The 20,728-nt window shown below is 36.3% G+C and overlaps 1 protein-coding gene across 1 annotated transcript; it reads left to right on the forward strand.

Moving 5' to 3' along the window:
* Nucleotides 1-12,156: 12,156 nt before the first annotated feature.
* LOC103723666 (MLO-like protein 1) lies at nucleotides 12,157-20,382 on the forward strand. Its single transcript, XM_008814646.4, has 14 exons — nucleotides 12,157-12,460; nucleotides 12,543-12,600; nucleotides 12,705-12,934; nucleotides 14,123-14,239; nucleotides 14,341-14,395; nucleotides 14,522-14,613; nucleotides 16,345-16,419; nucleotides 16,522-16,610; nucleotides 16,774-16,823; nucleotides 17,562-17,602; nucleotides 19,104-19,313; nucleotides 19,514-19,581; nucleotides 19,690-19,750; nucleotides 19,827-20,382. Exons 1-14 carry the CDS (start codon nucleotides 12,326-12,328, stop codon nucleotides 20,052-20,054), a joined length of 1,509 nt encoding a protein of 502 aa, XP_008812868.2. The 5' UTR covers nucleotides 12,157-12,325; the 3' UTR covers nucleotides 20,055-20,382.
* The last annotated feature ends 346 nt before the right edge of the window (nucleotides 20,383-20,728 follow it).

Raw genomic sequence — 20,728 nt, forward strand, 5'->3', positions numbered from 1 at the left:
TAACTTCAACTGCATATTAACTCTACAATCTTTTGCTCTCCTTTTTTTTTTTTTTTTTTTTTTTTTTTGAGAAACATGATTCAAAGCACCAATCATTTATTGAGACAATAAAATTGATACAAGAGAGGGGGGAAGGGAAGAATTAACTCTATAGTCCTATCTTGCCTCCTTTTACTCTATTCTTGGTCATCATCTTCTCAATCTCATGGCAAGCAGTGTTTTCGCACTTGTCATTTTTCACTTCTCATCCTCACTACCTTGGGAGCCCCTCTTTCTATCGACCTTAGTAGCTGGACACTAGGTTCAAGAGAATATCTTCACACTCTTAAGATTCTCTAACAAGAGTTTAACTTATTGAGGAGAGATCGATATATATCCTTCATATCTTGATCGATGTTTTCTCCTTATCCTTACCCAACTTAGCAAGTATGTATAATCTTCATCCAAGAAAATAATCTCCAAGAAGCTGGCTCAAGAAATTCGAAAGTCCATATGGTTATGTATCCTATTTTCTTAGAAATGATTAGATATTAGTTTTGTGGTGAATAAGGGGTCGCATGTTATCAAGAGAGTTGAGATACATGATTATTTTTTCTGGTATATTTTGTAGTCTCTTAAAATGGATATGCTTGTGCACCCTCTTAAAAAGGATATGCTTGTAAACAATGATTTTCTATAGCGGGAACTAAGAGAGAAATAATCTCTTCCCTCTTCTTCTTTGTTAATCTTCTTATTTATTCCATCTTTAAACTGCATTACAATTTTATCATTTATTACATTCTAAAGGAATTGCTTTGGCAGATACCTATGGAGAATCTCCAAGAATTCATTGATGCAAATATGTTGTACATAGACTAGGATATGCAAATTTACTACCGGAATATCATGCTTGTAATTCATGACTCACTTTTATATTTCAAGCTCAAATTATTTTTTTTATTATTATATATAATTGCATGAGTTTTTTGTGCAAGTTAATGTGCAATTCCTCATCTAGTCACCCGTCCAACATGTTACAAGGGGATTGATGTAATTCAAGAATAATGAGGGGATAGAGATTCATTTTGCACTGTAACAATGCATGTATCCAAATTCTCATTTTTTTTCCATATCTTTTATTTCTAGATATATCCATGTCTTTTATCCAATAGCATATTGTATACCATTAAAATGTGAGATCAAGTCTGAATTTAAATAACTGGGTTTTCATCCTTTTTTAATGTTTCTAATGTTTTAAAAAGCCTTAAATTTTAATTTTCTAGTTTTAAAATTGTAAAGTTTGTAATAAACAATGTACCAAGTAGGCTACAACATGGGAAAGGCAAAAAAAAAATAAAAATGATGATTAAATTTAACTAATAAATTAGAAAATCTATTGTAGATACACATATATAAAATCTAGGCGGTATTTGATGAGAAAAAAGATTAGATTTTAAAATTCTAGGAATAGGTTTTTATTTTCTAATATTATGGAAATAGGTTAGTTATGATTTTATTTTTGAAATAACTTTTAGTCAAAAGTTAGATGTAATACATACATGATTATGAATGGAATGGATTAAAATCTAATTTAATTTTTCATAAATAATATCTCATATTTTTACTTTATTCTTTTCTTTTTAATCTTAAGATAAGTCATACTTTTTAAAATATCTTTAACATATGAATGACCACACTATTGTTGGAACATGCATGTAATTAGCAAACATTTTGTGCACAAAAGATTTATATCAAGAATTTCTATGCTTACCAATTTTACATTTCATATATAAATTATGTAGGTAGGAGTAAATTAATTGGAAACTAAGGTGATGCAATAAAAAATTTGATATATTTGTTAAGTATTCTTTTAGATTTATTAAATAATAAATTTTAGTAATTTTTAAAATAAATATGAAGTTCATGATTTTCAAGTGCATTGTATGTGTATATACTAACATGATAAAAGAGAGGATTTTTCTCGTGTATATCCTTCTATATATTGAATTTTGCATGAATACCCTTCCAAAATTGATATTTGCATGTATACCCTTATAAAATACTTATTTTGCTATTCTATCATTCTTTATCCTTTTTTTTGCATATGTATCTACATCATCTAATGCTATTAAAAAATTAGTGGTTTTAAATTAAAATAACTAAAATATCTTTAATGAGTAGTCATGCAAAAAGAAACATATATAAAGGTATACATGCAAATAGCAACTTTACGAAGGTATTCATGCATTTTTGCATATTTAGTAGGAAATGTAGGCAAAAAGAATCCAAAGAATTTAAACACCTTAATTAATGTGATAGCCTTCAAAATCCTGCATTTATTAATTAATATCATAGCTTTTAGAATTCTACATTTATTAATTATTGTCGTAGACATTAGAGTCATATATTTATGCTTCTACACAAGTAGGATGAATTAATATATCATAAATTAACATGTCTCAAGATCTTAAGTGCTACTCTTGTATCGATGGCATATATTGGGAGGCTAAAGTTTGTGAAGCAAATTACTGAATCTATTTCTTGGCATCTGGAGACCACAAACAGAAGCATAGATCGATAAAATTTTGTACTCACACAGCCTAGAGAAAGCCCTCTTACAGAAGTTTGCCTAGTCATTATTGTCCCTCTTCGCAAGTGGTATATGGATATTCCACATGATGGTTCTCTCCTTTATGAGCTACCTGGTGAAAACTCAGCTATCAAAGGAAGTCAAAAATTGGAGCACATTATTGAATTCAAGTACTTCTCTAACTTTTGTATTGTATAAAGGCATATCAGTTCACATAATCTTAGAAAACAAGATAAGGTGGAGAAGTAAATGTTTCTATTAGATCAAAAAATTTATTCATATTTGTACAATCAAAAAATATTATCTCATTGCAAGAATCTCATCTTGATCATTATAGAACAAAATAAATTACTAGAGAAAAACAAATCAAATCCATATCCGACATAATATCCACTACTCCAACAAAACATGCGATCAAATATGCAATTAGCAAAAAAATTAAGTATGAGAATCAACTTTATATCAACCAATCAATTATGTTCAGTAATATGCTAACAGTGATCTAAATAACTTGAAAGCAAATAAAGTACAAAAGTTGGGATAGGTATATCCAATCACATACCAATCAAGATTGTGGGTAGGTGTTATTTTGTCCAAATGAAATTTCTATTCTTTTAGCTTGCTTGTAGGGTCACCCTTCATTTTTTTTTCCTCTTGGTACTACAAACACTGCTTGTGTACCTCTTGTAATTGACACACTTCCTCTTGAACTATTTTCTCCAGGCTTGCAATATTTCAATGATAAGCAAGTAAATAAAGGACAAACATTGTTAAGTTAGAGTAGCACTATGTTACCTCCCAGGCTTCTTCAGTGTAGAAGATAAGGATGCTGAAGCTTACATTTGTGCATCTTCTTCGATGTATGCTCATCCGTACCCCTAATTCTCTTCTTTGTAGGCCTTCTTGGAGGTCTTAGACTAAGCTTAGGAGGCAGCACCATGTATCCAATATCAACATTTATCTATTGGGCCTTGTCAGGTAATGGTCTAATTTCTAATATATAGGCAGTCTTGTACTTAACAACAGTGAAGTACTTAAAGACATATTTTTTCCAGTCTATACCTCTCATACTATAAATAAAAGCTGCAGCATGCATACAACCAATGCCTGAGACCTTCTACAGATGAGAAGAGAACCTTTTTTCATTTAGAATTACTTCATGTCTTTCATTACTCTTAATTACTTCTGCTCTGTAATCATTAATTCTATAAACATTATAATCACCAAGCTTAAGGCTAATGTCTCTTATATACTTCATTACCACAAGAACTAAATTTTCTTTCCATCGAGCAACTATTCTCCTTCTTGCTTCCATTTTCACCATAATTTTTTATTTTACAACATTCAATAAATTAAGAACTAGTCTATATCTAGCCTAAAAAATCCAAGTATTGAATGACTCTGAAAGATTATTCGTTATATAGTAGCACTTAGCTATGATGCCAAATTGGGATCTACTCCATAAACCAAACTTTTAGCACTAAGATTCTTGAATGCCTCCAAGCTAGCCTCCTTAATTTGATTCATGATATCATCATGCTCAAATTTTGTGTATGCCTTTGTAGTTCCTCATACCTTAATTTTAAGCCAGTGTCTTGGAAACTTTATTTGAAAGTGTTTGTACAATTGCCTCATGCATTTTCTATGTTCGACTTTTGACAGTTGGAGATCTCTTCCCGAGGGTGCCCTTTTTCTCGATCGCTTGGGATATACACGTTGTACTGCTTCTTCCAATCCCTTTTGTCGATCTAATACAAATACTAGATCTTTTGGAGTTTTAATTGATTCTTTAAGTATCTCCAAAAATCAAGTGTAGCTATCATAATTTTCAGATCCTGTAATACCAAATGCAACTAGAAACAAACCATTATTTCCATCAAGTGATATAGCAGCAATCATCACACCCCAAACTTCTCCTTTAAGTGGCAACCATTCAGGTCTATGAGAGGTCTACAACTAGCTAAAAAATCCTTATTGCAAGCTCATAGACAGATAAAGAAGCGATGGAAGTAATGCTTGTGACCAACCACATCTAACTTCAGCTTTACTACACTACCTGAGTTTCTTCTCAAAAACTCCTCTTTGAAATCCTCCATCTCTTCAAAGAATCTGCCCAATTACTATGAATCATAGACATGGCAAGCTCCTTTCCTCGCCAAACTCTGTAATATGGAAGCTCAATATAATGGAATTGCAACAATCTCCTTCTTAGCTCAATAAGCGACATACCACCCTATTTTCTTAGCCAACCAATCATCTTGTCACGTATCCAAAATCGTGTGGCCATCTTGTTACCACACTTATTCATAGATGAGCACATATGAGGCTCTTTCAATTTTTTGATCTACACATACAAATACGACAATATATTAATACATGCAATATTTTTCATTAGCATTGTAATGTAAAGGATCGATATCTCAACCATAATACTTGAAATGCATGACCATCACATAATAGCGAAGCATGAAGCCTCCAATTACATGATTCATCTTTACAACTCACTATCATACTGCTTGGTTCACTTTTGAGAACTCTTACACTAAATTCATTCAATATAATATATTGACTTAGTGCCCCCTTGAATTATTCTCGACTTGCATATTTTGAGAACTCTCATTGTCTATCTTATAGTCTCTCCCTCATAGTCTATGATATTTTCATCATCAAAATCACTATTATAAATATAGTGATAATACTCTCAGAATCATAACTGTTTTCTACTCATCTTGAAATGTAGTTTCACCATTTACCCCAATAAGTCATTATTTTCAATAGCAGTAGTTAAGGTATCAATACCTATTATAGCTAGACACTAACTTTCATTCTGCCTTTGGTTCTATTTGACCTCATTCACTCGAACCTCTCCCATTATAGTTGCAATACTTTTACATGATTCAATTTGGTCTTGGTTGTCTAGTGTTAATTAAGAAAGTTATATAATATCAACCTCTTTTGTGACAAATAGAAGCACTCTTTCAAATCCTTGTACTCCTCAAACAAACTGATCAATTTGTGATCTGTGTCTAATATCATGTAAGATTTAGGCAATAAATGTCTAATCATAGACCAAATCTTTATAGTATCTTCAAGTTTCAAATTGAAGGTATGCAGTATGTCATCATATAGATCCTTATAGCAATAGTAGTCAACATCAACTGACCTCCTCTTTTGTCTCCCAAAACTAGTACTTCATCCTTGTAAAATTCTTAACCTTCTTAAAATATCCTCCAATTTCACCTTCAATTTGAATAGTTGCTGCTCCATTTTAAGAAACTTGTATATAGAATAAATAAATTTGCACGATATATATTGTAAGAGAGAGTGCTTATTAACCAAAACTAAACTAACAGAATAAAAGAAGAGGGAGAATAATGCTTTTACCAATTCATGTAATCCTAACCACAAAAAATATAGAGATAAAATTGACAATGGCTATTTCTATGATGTAGAAATATGGCATTAATATGTTAACAAATCATCATCTCTTTACACTATATATGATTTTCTGAATAATATTTTCGTCCATGAAACTAAAAATCATTCGAAGCTTATGTTGAAGTCAAGATTTCTTGTTAACAATTTAGCATTTGTTTGTTGGGCCTACAAAAAGCACTTCTTCCAAAACGCTCATTAAGTAATAATTAAAAGCAAAAGAAGACATAAGAGACAAACCAATTTATTGTAAATACTACACAGCCATATTCTATTTCAGCAATCAAAAACAAGGGGCACTTCGCCTCTCTTACCATCAAATAAGATATATGGGTATGCAGTTAGAAACTAAGAAGGATACTTCAATAGGTTCATAGTGAGAAATAGGAATGAAATAAAATCAGCTACAATATTTTATCTTGAAAGTATTAGCTAGGTATGTACTTAGAGTCCAGTGATCGTATGAACTCCATAGAGACTTGATCTTCGCATAACTCCGATGGCCAAGATGGGTAGATGGAGAGGAAAGATTTGGAAGATGGGTATCAAGTCCATGAAGAGCTCCAGCAGCGAGGAGACGGGTTGATGAATTTTGCTGAGACTCGACTATTTTCGAATGATGGGTAGACGAAGCAAAGAGCCAAGGGAAGCCCTTTATTCTTCTTTAAAAGCAATGACGAAACTCGATCTTCGGCGAAGGAAAGAGAGTGGCGAACAGATCCCTAGCGAAGAGAAGGTGGTAGCGATGATCTCTCTGACGAAAGAAAGAGATCGGCAATGAGAGGGACTCAGTCGATGAGTGGTGAGGAAAGGGCCGGTGAAGGGAAGAGAGAACGAAGGCTGATGGTGGAGGAGAATCAAATCAAGGGAGAATAGGAAATAGTGTTTTTTTCATGAAATACCAAGGGCAGAAGGAGATGTAGAGGACTTTCTTTGCTATCAGCAGACCTGGGGACCCGTGCTAAGCTGGGGTTGACTCGAGATAGGTCGGGGTCGACTCGTGACAGGCTGGGATCAACTCTCTCAGAAAATTCAGAGAACGGGTTCTTCGGTTTTCCAGCTGGGGTCGACTCAAGGCTCCTTGGGGTCGACTTGAGCAAGGTTGGAGTTGACTCAAGTTCTGAAGGGGTCGACTTACTGGACGTATTAGGGAACGAGCTCTCTGTTGTACCAGACGGATCGACCTAAGAGGCTCTGGAGGTCGACTTGGGTCGACTCGAGACGACGTGGAGTCGACTCGAGATCGGGAGGAGTCGACTCTTTCAGAACTCCTGAACTTTACGGATGGGCTGATCTCGTGGAACTTGATCCGAATGTGAATTCTTAGGAAAAATTGATGGGATTTGGATTATGGAAGATGTGGAAGAAAGGCTAGATAATGATAGAATGATTCCAGAAGATTTAAACATAGAAAAAAAACTTGATTCAAAGAAAGATAAGGAAGAGATGGTTGTGGGAGTCTCACCCAAATCAAATCAACGGGGCAGGAGGAGAAGAGGAGTCTCACCCCTTTCCTTCAGCCTGTTGGCATCACACCAAAAAAGAAGAGTCTCTCTTCATAAAACAAAGGGTCTATTTTGAATGAACTCAAATATTTTTCTGCATTTTATTCTTTAAACCTTTCTTTATATAGAGAGGGAGGCTAGAAAAGGATAAAGACTCCAAAACAGAACTTGCTGGCATCTAAACCAGATAAGGACTCTTCTAAACATCCAATCTTCTAATCAATCACCTAAACAACTTACCAACTAAGGCTTATCCACACGTGGAAGCCTTTATTGGCGTAAGAAGGAAAAGGATTTCAGCCGCAAGCAATTAGAATCCTCCTCGCGCATGAAATCAAAATCCAATTCCTTCGGACTCAATCCAAATGTCATGTGGTTATTCCTAATTAACCAATGACTCACTCGACGCCTTGGACTCAATCTAACTAGGCGTCAAAGACACTAAACAATCGTGAATTAATTCACTTATTACGAGGACTCAACAACTTGGGACTTAATTTCCTCATGCACCTTGACCCAATGTTCATGGACTAAGGCATGAGGAGGATGCTCCTGCATCAGTGTTTTTTTCCATGAAATACTAATGTTTCAGGGATCATGGAAGCAGAGCATCGGGGGGGAGGGGAAGGTAATCGCGAGCAGATTGGATTTCCTGACCTATTAGCTATTTTAGAGATAAAAAGATAATTTCAAAATTAATTTAATTTTTAATTAAAATAAGTATAGTTTTTATTAATGTCGTCAGAAGGACTGTTATGTTAGGAGCATTTGTGTAAAAACAGTGTTTTAGGAGGGTACATAAGCAAATACTAATTTTAAGAGGGTATTCTTGAAAATTCAAATTTTTAGAAGGATATTCATGCAAAAAAATCTTAAATGAAAATCTAATATTTAACTATATTTTCAGAATATTTTTTTGATTTTTCAAATGGACTTGACATCGTAAGAAATCCTCCCACCTAATGATAAAATTTGTATTTATGCTTGTCTCTTTTAGATATTGCCCTACCTTTTTCTTTCTTTTTCAATTTTGAGAGCTGACTGGTATGTTATTATTTGTCAAATAACTTTTTCTTTATATATGTGATTTATAAGTTATTTTTCTGTTACAACTCAATTTCTCTACAACTATCTTGACCATTCAAAGCTATCTATCTCCGAGCACAAGGATTTCTATTATCTTTTCTATGTTTTATTGTGGGCAACAAGTATTAATATAATTTGTGATCTCTTTATTATACCTTGATAACACCAATGCTTTAGAATCCTTTTCAATTCCAACAAAAAAAAAAAAAAATAGAGAGCTTAACATCTGTCAAAATCTGGTTAGTTATAACAAGAACTATAAACGGTCCCTCTTGAAGCACCTATAACCAAAACAAAATCATTTGTGTTACATGTTTCTATGTATAACAAATCTATAGCATGCAAAATGCACGCTAGTATTCAATATATGTATATCGCATATTTAGGTGATATCCATATCTCAAAAGGAGAGTAAATGAAGAATTTGACAAACATTTGTGATTTGTAGTTTGGGTGGGACATGGTCTAGTCCCAACTCAATTAGGTTTGCTTTGATGATGGATCGGATTTGGTTTGCAATATAGCATGTTTGGGTTCAGATCATGCATCCTCCTCCCCAACCCAATTCGAACCACTTGCGGATTAATTGGGTCTAAAATAAATTGCTTAATCACTCCATTGCTTAAATTGTTTCTACAGGGATGCAAATGGGCTGGGTAGACGTCATCACAATCTGGCCCACAAGAACTGTTGTCTCGGTTGGGGCCCGGCACAACCCAGCCTGACTTCAGCCCACTTATTTATATCATTTTCTTTATTATTTATAATATGTGGTCTAATATCATATTATACTGTATGCGGTCAATGTCTGCTCTTTATACGATATCCACTATCGGCTAAGCCAAGGTCAGGTGAGGCTAGGTTTGATGCAAAATCTTGATCTGGCCTGACCTACTCGGCCTCAAAACTTTTCAATTGGCAGCTCAAATACTTTTAAGTACCCAAAATCTATCCAGCAAATAACCGAACTAAACACACGCCCGCATCTATCTCACATACTTCCTCCATTTAAGTCCTATATGGCTGGCTCATATATACCCACGCAGTAATGTTTCAGTGTCCATATAAGTCATAGGTTATGTCTGTTCTAATACCAATTGTCATAATTTAGGAACTCATCCAAAAAAACTAACTGAAAGATATTATTTGCATTTCTTGATTCTATATAAGTACTCAAGATCCACCCAACGAATAACTAATGAGGGACTAAATGCATGTCCGCATGGATCTCATATATATATATCATTATATCAATAAAAAAATTATATATTGTACAATAGATACTGTGAAAATACCTAACTTGGTTTTGTGGTCAGCTGGCCCTAGTTCTATGCTGAAACTTGGGACCAGCCTATCTATCATCCGGAACAACCGAACTTGCCAATCCAAGCAGCCATTATTAGAGGAAAGAAACCTAAACCATTCATAGTGTTAGAAAAGGCCACTCATGGGTTTAGAACACAAGCAACTCATGAGTTTAATGCTCTACATGATGGACAAAATTGTTTGACGATAGTGAACCATGAAAGAGGTTGGTATTTGCATAAAATGCACACATGAGGGTATAGAAAACAAGCAAATGAAAAGAGAAGTAAGCCCAAAGTAATCAATTTCTTCCCTCTTTTAGTTAATTAAAATTATTCTCTAAAACATTGGCATTGGATTTATGCCACGCTCTTGTTTGGTAGATGTTTGAAAGCTTTCTTAACCTAATCTCTCCAATAAAAAAGTTTTATTCTTTTATAAACATAAGTGGAGTGTTCATATATGGATAAAAAACTTTTTTTTTTTTAGGCAATATAGAGAACATGACTTATGCATCACTACAAAAAGAAAAAAAATAGATATTATCGATATTTTTTATTATCTATATTGATACTTATAAGTGCCGTTAGTTTTTTTACTAAACTGCATATAAAGAAAGAGAGGGAGGAAGGAGGGAGGGAGGAGGAGGTGGAAAGAAATCTCACTGTTTAATGCATAATGATGTAAAACGGGGTCCATTAATGCGTTTGGCTGCCGATGTGCACATGGGATGAGATTTATATTTCCCCTCTCTGCAGCCCCTCTTCACACCCTCATATCATGGAGATCCATTTTTTCACATCATCACCGTCCTTTTTCCCCCAAGGGACCGTTCTATCCTTCGCGCGAAAGAAGGATACGCCTTCCTTCGCGCCAATCTACCGTTGGATCACCCACTGCTCCCGTTGAGATCTATGCACAATGTGATCCAACGGTGGATTTGCGCGAAAGATACAGCCGCGATCCTTTTCCCAGTGGGATGCCCAATTTGCCTGGGAGATCGGGAAAGCTACCTCCATCAAATCACATCCGTCAAATAGTGTTATCGTGACGCGAGATCCGCCTTCCCTTCCCCCTTAAATAGTGTCGTCCCCTACTTTTTCCATTTCCTGGCGGTCGTTCGAAGTCACAAAGAGCGGCGGGGCCCGCTATTAGCGGTCGGTGCCAGCCGTAAACCTTTTTTGCACCCCCCCCCCCCCCCCCCCAAGCCAGTACTAAAAGAAATATTAATCAAAACGTGGGTCCCATAATCCGCTCATCTCGAAACAGCACCCGAACCGGAACCCATGTGACCCTCGTCTTGGCTACTTGCTAGCTGACACGAGTGTACTCCGCTTTCCAAACTCCATTGGGCGACAGGGATGTGTGGGGCCCGCAAATCAATTAACGATTTTTCAATTCACGCCATCAGATAAGGCTGGTTGCTGTTAGCATACCGGACATCGGATCTAACGCTGGGTTACCGCGACGTGCTCGCCATAACTCTCGGATGCGGCCACGTGTACTATTTCCACAGTCGACAAGAATCGGGTACCATGACGCCCGACGCGTCTTTCTCGCCACGCTCCCGAGCTTTCCAGAAACACCGCCGCGGCGCGCTATTAATGCGCTCGGCCACAAAAGCCCGCACGCGGTTAACGCCCAAACCTACATCGCTTACGAATCACTTCGATTTCTTGTCTGATGAAATGTCTTAAACTAATTAATCACACTTTCGTTTGGTTTGCATGAATTTTTTTTATTTAATTTTTTTTAAAATAATTTTTAAAATATAATATTCAAAAAATAATTTTGGTATATTTAGTTGATTAAAAAATAGCACATTTCATAATTACTTATATTTATTTGAGTATTTACTTTCTGAATAAAATATCTATTATATTTTTAATAAAAAAAACAGTCTAAAAATATTTTTTTTAAAAAAACTAATACCATACCATATGAACGCGATAATATTAATATAGTATTTTTGAATTATGTTAGGCTCCCAGACAATTTTGGTTAATAATAATTGTACCTTCTCCTCATCAAGCAACCCGAGATTTCCAAGCAAACCCCAACGTCTCTCTCTCTCTCTCGCGCGCGGAAGGGGTTGTATCTTTCGCGCGAGGAAGTTGAAACTGTGCGGGGATGAATAACGGAGTTCGGAGTAATTCGAGATCTGTGCGAAGGGCGAATCAACGGTGGATTCGCGCGAAGGAAAGTTAAACTTCTTTCTCGCGAAGGATACAACCCCTTCCCCGCGCACGTAACCGCGCACTTCGTTTCCCCTCTCTGCTCCTTTCTCCGTTTATCACTGTGGAGATTTCGGGCATTTGGGCTTCTTCGAGGTTTCTTCGATTCGTTCTCTTGGCTTGGATCTCTATATATAAGAGTTGATCTCTTTCTCTTGTTTCACCGCTTTCTCGAAGAGGGAGGTAGCGCAATGGCCGGAGGAGAAGGAGGCGAAGAGCCCAATATCCTGCTGGAGTTCACGCCTACATGGATCGTCGCTGCTGTTTGCTCCATCATCATCTTCATATCCCTGGTCGCCGAGCGCTTCCTTCATTACCTCGGAAAGGTACGACCTTTCTCTCTACTTCTCCTTCTCTTCTTTGTTCTCTCTCATTCTCTGAACGATTCACCCTTTGGTGATCGGCCAGGCCCTAAAGAAGAAGAACCAGAAGCCCCTCTTCGAAGCGCTGCTGAAAATTAAAGAAGGTCTTCCCTTTGCCTCCCTTTCTCAGTCCCATCTCTCTCTTTATTCTAATCTCTGTTGTTTCTCAAGGATCAAGGATTGGTGGGTTTGTAATTTTTGAGTACAGAGTTGATGCTGTTGGGGTTCATATCGCTGCTTCTGACGGTGTCCCAGGGGGCGATCCAGAAGATCTGCATTCCCGAGGGGTGGACAAACCACATGCTTCCCTGCAAGGAGGAGTTGGAGGAGGCCGCCACGACGGAGCACTTCAGTTCCGCCTTCTTTGCTAGTGTTCTCAGCGGCGGCCGGCGGCTGCTCTCCGGAAGTGGATCCGGGGAGGAATTTTGCCAAAGGAAGGTTGGTTTTGCTGTCATTGCCCCTTTTTCTGCGTAAAGTTTCCACTTCGCTGTGAAATTTTCGGATTTTTGCCGAAAGGAGTCTTATGACTTTGATGGTTCTTCAAGAAAAAGGAAAATGTAGTCTTCGATAGAGGTTAGGAAATAAGAGGGTGGGCCTTGGTGCAACTGCAAGATTGCTTCATCGTGACTTCGAGACAAGGAAACTACCTCTCCGCAGGCAGGGGTATGGCTGCGTAGATCTGACCCTCCCCAGATCCTGCAGTGGCAGAAGCCTCGTGCGATGCCCTTTATGGAGGTTGAGAAATATGAGATTAAAATAACAATTTGCATTATATTCGGGTTATTCTCTTGCAGGGATGAGAAACTCTGCTTTTGTTGCATTCTGCAAAGTAAAGTTGATTTTTTGTCATTGACATGCCATTTTGCATTAGTTCTCTGCAAATTAAGGTCTCATCTCTAATGACAAAAGTAAAATGTTGTGTCATGGTGGCTTTTTGTTTAGAACTTTAAGCTAGTTGGCGATGCCGGCCCATGGTATTTGAATTTTATTGTTGCTTTTAGAAGCCTCGTATGTAAAGAAGACATGTTCCTACTTGTGTTGTTTGAATAATTTTAAAAGCAGCTAGAAGCATCCTGTATGGAATGAATAAATTACAACTATGCTGTTAAGCTTTATGCCATTTTTGTAATTAATTATATTTTGAAAGAGAGCATTGTCACCGAGATGATTTCCATATTTGGTAATTCTTGTAAAATTTTAATGCTTTAGCTGGTGGCTTGACAGCAAAGAAAGCACACACGTTTACAGGTAGGACAATGATTTTTGCCCTTCTTTTAATATCACAGAACAAATAACTTTTTAGTTGTATGAATCAAGCTCCATTGTGCTGTACCGATGTCTGCTCCAACTCCTTTGATGAATATTGGCTATTGTATTCAAATAAATTTCGAGATAAGCTTTTTATGATTGTCCACTATAGAGGATAATTTCATTATGTATTTTCGAAGTTAAGTTGATGATAACCAACAAAGGAACTTATATATTGTGGTTGCTAATATTGTCCTCCTTGGAAAGAGATTTCATAATCCTAAGCTGCGTTCTGTATGTTACTTGCTGCTAGTTACCCAGCATGGCATGCCACTCTTGGCCCTGTCTATATACTGATGCATTTCTTCTGCTTTTCAGGGAAAAGTTCCATTGCTATCTCTTGAAGCAACACATCAGTTGCATATCTTTATATTTGTTTTGGCAATCAGTCATGTGGTTTTCAGCGTTCTTACTATGCTTTTGGGAGGAGCAAAGGTAAATGGGTGACTCTTCTTTACTTTTTGATTTTTGGTGCATATGCTTATATGTATTCAAACATGTGTTATGTCTAACCATATTTTCTCTTCATGGTTCAGATAAGACAGTGGAAACACTGGGAAGGTTCAATCCAGAAAGAAGCTGTAGGAGATGGTATGAATTCATCTTTATAGTGATTTGTAATAAATATTGATGTCAAACTACTTGTCCTCAAGAAGCCAAAAGTTGCCCTATATTTTTCTTATTGATGTGCTGATCTGAGTCTGTTAATATGGACAGCTCCCAGGAAGGTTACCCATGTGCATCAATTTGAGTTTATCAGGGACCATTTTAAGGGGATTGGCAAAGATTCGCTAATACATAGTTGGTTGGTGAGTGATACATGTTATGCAATTATGTTTGAAATACAGTGAACCTAGGATTTTTTTTTTTAATAATAGTGGTTTGTATAGTTTGTCGCATTCAGAATTTAAGTTTGAGCCTTTTCCTGTAATCATATATGAAATCTTTTTAAGAAAAGAACACTGGTTGTGGCATGATTGGGCTACTATACATTTAAACCATAATAATATGGATAAAGTTATGATGGATGTTAGGTGCTATATTGTTGAATAATGACCACACTACTTTAAAATGGATGATAATTGAACTAAATTATCAAAATGCAGATTGTTTTATGGATCATTGCTCTGAGAGAGTGGTTCTTCATGCTTAATATATGGCCTGGTGGCTTGGCTTAAAAGGCTAGTTTAGAGAATGTGGTTGTTTATCTCATTAAATAATCAGGCCTGGTTGACTGAACATCACCACATAAGGCGTAATTTACCACATCCTTCAATCACAATTATTATTTTTTTTGTATGAGAAGAAGGATAGTAGATATTTAAATTTCTAAAGATACAAATTTAGGGGGACAAATCTTTGTTGTGTGAGATATGTTTGAGTTTGATTTGACATTTGGTATCTGCTTCTGTGCCTCCTGTTGGTAGAGGCACCTACTAACATGCTTATAAATGACTTCACTCACTTGGGCCAAGACTGTGTCATTAATCAGATGTTTGTCTCATCCATTGAGGATTAGTATTTGGACTTTAATCCCTGTTTACACTACTGATCAAATGATGCATCCAAATACATTTATTTTGAAAATTTGGCATTATATTCATATGCCACATCCCTTCTCAACAATAATTCCTTAACGTGCTAGAGTATAATGTTATCTAGAGAAAGCATTGTCAAAATATCAAAAAGCTTGTATATAATATATCATTAGCTTCCATACCTTGTCAGTTTAGGGCCAGACCATCCTTGCATCCACTGATCTTATGAATCTTATTCCTCTTGCATTCTATTGTGAGAGTGCCTCATTTTTATTTCCTCTTGCTTATAGATGTATTCATCTAGGTGCATTTCTGTTTTTAATTCTTTCTTCTAGTAAACACTAAAAGCTCTCCCTTGTAAGGGGAGGTAGTCTCCTTAGTTTTAGTTCTCATTATCAAGGGTAACTGTTACTACCATCCTGCTTGAATCCTACCGTTATACAGAATGAGGTCTCCCTTGTGCCACCGTCATGCAGAATGAGGTCTATCCAACTATGATTATCTTAATCATTGCTTTCCTTCCTTAGTTTTTGCTTCAGAGTTACTGCAAATCTAGAGATACCAACAATTCCCTTCCTGTTAGAGATTGTCTTTGTTGAATACATTCCTCTCCCATAATAGTAACCATTTTCAGTTAAAAATATTTGAGAAGTTAACTTTCCACATGATTCCTTGCAATTAGGTTACTCAAAAAGAGCTGTTACAGTTTATCAGTAATATGAGTTGTGCGAGGACAAAATTTGCTGTGTGTTTTAAGTGTCATCGTGCAGAATGTAGTCATCTAGTTTTACAAAGCATATGGTATGTGTACTGCATCTTGCTCTGTTCAAGATATTTGGGACCAGATGGTATGTTTTGGAGTACTCTTGTTTTCCTTATGACTTCAGATCATTCAATATTGGTCTTTCTCTATTTTTTATTAATTTGTTTTGAATACACTTTCTTTCTGACATAACTAGAGATTCAGAGTTTGTTTTAAATCTTATTACATGTTTTTTTCAGCATTCTTTTGTTAAACAGTTCTATGGTTCTGTCACGCAATCGGATTACACCACAATGAGACTGGGTTTTATTATGGTAATCAAATAGTTGTCAAAGTACATTTTTTCCTTTCCTTCAGTTGTTGTCTTGAACAATCGTATCGGTTTATTTCTTACTCTTCAGACCCTTTCCTTTCAGACACACTGCAGGGGGAACCCAAAATTTGATTTTCACAGGTATATGGTGCGAGCCATGGAAGCTGATTTCAAGAAAGTTGTTGGTATAAGGTAATTTAAACTTAGATTATTCATTCGATTTGTAGGTTAGCTGTTATGGGTCTTAATTTGGCATTGGCCTTGTAGTTCCTCATTGAAGAACATGTAACATTTTGTATGATTATCCTTGCCCATTTACGCGATCTTTATTAATGACATTTTTTCTTTCTTTCAGTTGGTATCTTTGGATCTTTGTGGTCATTTTCTTGTTGCTGAATGTTAATGGTAAGCTCAAGTTTGATCCCTTTGAAGACATCATCGACACTAAATTTCATTTTCCCCCCAAGTGAAATTGTGCAATACATAACTTGAAGTTCAAACATGAATACTGATATATTTGAAGTAACTTTTTTAATCTTTTTTTTAATTTCACTATTCTGTCAAATGTGATTCTTATATGAACTGTTTGTAAGAAACAATGTTAATTATTATTGTCTTTTGTTTGATGCATCACCTCTCTGACTGGATGCAGCTAAAAGATTATATGGGTGGATGATGGAACCATCATTTGACCTAGCTTTTAACTATCCAAATGGAATCAAATAATTAGTCAGTCTAATTTTAGGTAGACTATTCTCATATAACGGCTCATCAGTTGGATTCTTTGAATTTGTTTTAAACATCTGTAACAGGCCTCAGAAGTTGTTCATATAAAATTTGCGAATGTAACATTTCCTTTCTTTCCTTAGTTAAAATTGTATTTTTCAATAGGACAGTCAAGACTAAGAGTTTTCTTAATACGCAATAAACTGCAGAATAATAGCTATTATCATGTGATCTCAAAGCTTTTGCTTGTAGTTTCTAGCCAAGGTTTTGTCAAGACATGTTCATTCTATACAGAAATGTGCTTATAGAATTATGGCTGTTACTTCTGCCAGGTTTCTCATAGAAAATTTCTAGTTTAACCTGAGTATTGGTATTTCATATCATACCATTTCATGCCATTCTTATTTCACTATGCAGGTTGGCATACATATTTTTGGATAGCATTCATTCCTTTGCTTGTAAGTATGCCTATCTTTAATTAGTGTGTAGAAGTTATATATCCAGGGAGAATCTAGTATGGTATTATCCATTGCCTAATGGATCTACAGCAGTGCTGCTTTAAAAATATAAGCTATTATCTTCAGTAAGATTGCTTGCTTTTAAAATTCTAAGCATTCTCCTTGAACCTTAGTATAATCAAACTACAAAGTGGACTTGAAAAAAAAATTGATTATGTGGTGGTAAAGCGATATGAATATGCTCAGAAATATAGTGAATATGATGCCCTCCTTTTTATAATTTTTCCAGGTGGCATATGTTCAGGCTTGTGATGGTCAAGTAAATTTACTTGAACATTCTCACTGGATTATTTTCGATATGCATGTTGATATTCTTAGAAAAAGAAAATGAATCATGTTTTTTTTTTGGTGTTTTGTTTCTATGCCCATTGGACTTGAACAAAAATTGCACCAAACGAAAATAATCACCATTTCTCATGAGTCATGATTCCCATCCTGGTTATCTCAGGCCTTCTTCTCATTTTGACCCTTTGTTAGAAATCCAAATTTCTTTCTCTAGGGGCATGCAGTATCATTGTTGCACGTGTCCATACTTATCTCAATCTGTTCTTTAGTACTTTTATTTCCCTAACACTAGAAGTGTCTTTCTTCATCACTGCACATGTAGTCATCTTTTCAATTTGTCATTCATATATCTCGAGTTCCGCACCTATAGGATGTTTGCTTTTCTTGCCTGGACTCTTTGTTGTTCTACATTCCAGTCAATTCAAATTGTTAGATATATTGCCTTCCTATAGATTACCCCCTTTTTTCCTGATTTTTCAGCTCTCCACGTTGTGATACACGGCCACTTTGACATCTTCATGCCTGATGCTCATCTCTTTTGACCATCTTTATTTTCTAGTGCTCCTTTCCATACTTATTCTTCAACAGTGGAGTTGGGCAAAACCTGTCATCTACCATAAACTCGTCTTAACTTTCAAGAGTTAAGGTAGCCCAAGCCAATGATGCTAATATAATAATGTGATCTGCTGTAGTGCTGTTGCTGAAGGGGCTGGAAAGGCCAATCATAAGGCTCAACAAGTTAATCCCTTTAAATATTGCATAGAAGAGTAATGCTTAAAGAAGCACCAAATGAAAAAGGTGCTCCCTGCCAGGGAGCCCCACATGTACATGCTGTTGATTAGCATGATGATTTAGCTCCCAAGAAAAATCAGAAAATGGGGAAAATAAAGGAAGAGGAAAAACCCTCTCTAACAACGCTTCCCTGCCGGGGAGCCTTATGTGTACATGTTGCTGATTAGCATGCATTACTGCTAGCTGGGATGCACAGCGCTTCCCTAGGTGCAATTAAATGTGGATAAGTGGATTGCACCATTAATAATAATATTTCCTTGCACTTCTTGACAGATACATGTAACATGTTATTTATGAACAAGTGTCTGCATTATGCTGAACCTTGTTAAGATACTGATGAGTGTTCTCGGGTTTATATTTTCAGCTTCTGCTTGCTGTTGGCACTAAGTTGGAGCATGTCATTACTCAGTTGGCGCATGAGGTTGCTGAAAAACATTCAGCAATTGAAGGTGATCTAATAGTTAAGCCATCAGATGATCACTTTTGGTTCCACCGGCCACGTGTTATTCTATACTTGATTCACTTCATCCTCTTTCAAAATGCCTTCGAGTTCGCATTTTTCTTCTGGATACTGGTAAGCAGCATGAAAAATAAAATCATTCTTCATTTGCTATTGAGATTAATGGATAAACAAGCTGGGCTTGTTATATTACACAGAAATAAGCACTTTGTATGTGTATACATTTGCACACTTATTCTTTTTTCAGATCAACCTCACAACCTGTTAACAGTTCAGATCTTAAAGAGACTACTAATGATATTTTTCCTCTTCAGACTACTTATGGCTTTAATTCCTGCATCATGGATCATGCTGGTTTTATCATCTCCAGACTTGTGATTGGGTAGCTAGCAACCTCTCACCTTTTTTCTCTCTTTAATATCTAGTGCTAATATTATAAGCAAACATGGTCCATTTTTTGAAACTTGTACGGTTCTTGTTTCATGGCAAGGGTCATTATCCAGCTTCTCTGCAGCTACAGTACTCTACCACTGTATGCTATTGTAACCCAGGTGAGCATGTTATCAAATTGTTTGACATTAGTGAATTACTTGACGCGATGCTGAATATTTTGTTCTTTGGATTAAGATGGGGAGTTCCTTCAAGAAGGCCATATTTGATGAGCATGTGCAAGAGGGTCTTGTCGGCTGGGCTCAGAAGGTAAAGAGGCGGAAGGGGACAAAAATGGGCAATGGATCTGCTGGATCAAGCCACAGTTCAGCAGAACCTTATGTCAAGATTCAGATGCAGAAACTGGTTGGGCAGAAGGAAGAGGGGAAAAGTGGAGATGCTGACACAGATATACGCATGAACTGACTACTCCTATGATCTCTTACTTGAAAAGGAGCTATGATATTGTAAATTATAGAGCCAAACTTAAGGTGCCAATATAGCCTTTTTTCCCCGAATGCCCTTTGCGATCTGGGCATTCAGAACATGCATTGCATATCCTGATGCATGCAATGCACTCGAGCAACTACGTGTGGTGATGCTGATTGCTCAGTTCTCTTCCGAGATCGATGTAATTTACAAGCATGCGTGATGCGGATGCCTACATTTGTATTCAGTTTCAGCAGAGAAACAGATGGCATAGAGTAATACAGGTGACACAAGGCTTGTGTTTTTTTTTCTTTTCCCAACAAAATATATTGTCTCCTGATGGCAGGTTGGGTCGGTCCTGTTTTTCAACCTTGGGCGTTAAATCCTCCACATCTTTCAACTAATTTCGTGTCTGGACTGATCAGATGCAATGGCATGAAATCCAATTCAACCAAATTCATACCCCATGCAATAGGCATCATACATTTGTCCATGTTCCAACCAAAATATGTTCAATATAATTGGATCAATGTTTCAACTAGTTTCTTGTCTGGATTTCCAGGACAGGTCTGGATTCTCCATTAATCTAGTTACCCTGCAAAGCATGTAAACATCCCCTACCAGCGTATGCACCGAGATATGTTTGAAGGCACATGCATGGAAAGCATCCT

The sequence above is a fragment of the Phoenix dactylifera genome, chromosome 7 (assembly GCF_009389715.1).
Source record: "Phoenix dactylifera cultivar Barhee BC4 chromosome 7, palm_55x_up_171113_PBpolish2nd_filt_p, whole genome shotgun sequence".
Classification (NCBI taxonomy): domain Eukaryota; kingdom Viridiplantae; phylum Streptophyta; class Magnoliopsida; order Arecales; family Arecaceae; genus Phoenix; species Phoenix dactylifera.

Coding starts and splice junctions, on each gene's coding strand:
- LOC103723666 (XM_008814646.4), top strand. CDS start 12,326: ATGGCCGGAGGAGAAGGAGGCGAAGAGCCCAATATCCTGCTGGAGTTC. Junction 14,614..16,344: donor CGCTAATACATAGTTGGTTG/GTGAGTGATACA, acceptor TGTTTTTTTCAG/CATTCTTTTGTTAAACAGTT. Junction 19,314..19,513: donor CATTTTTCTTCTGGATACTG/GTAAGCAGCATG, acceptor TTTCCTCTTCAG/ACTACTTATGGCTTTAATTC.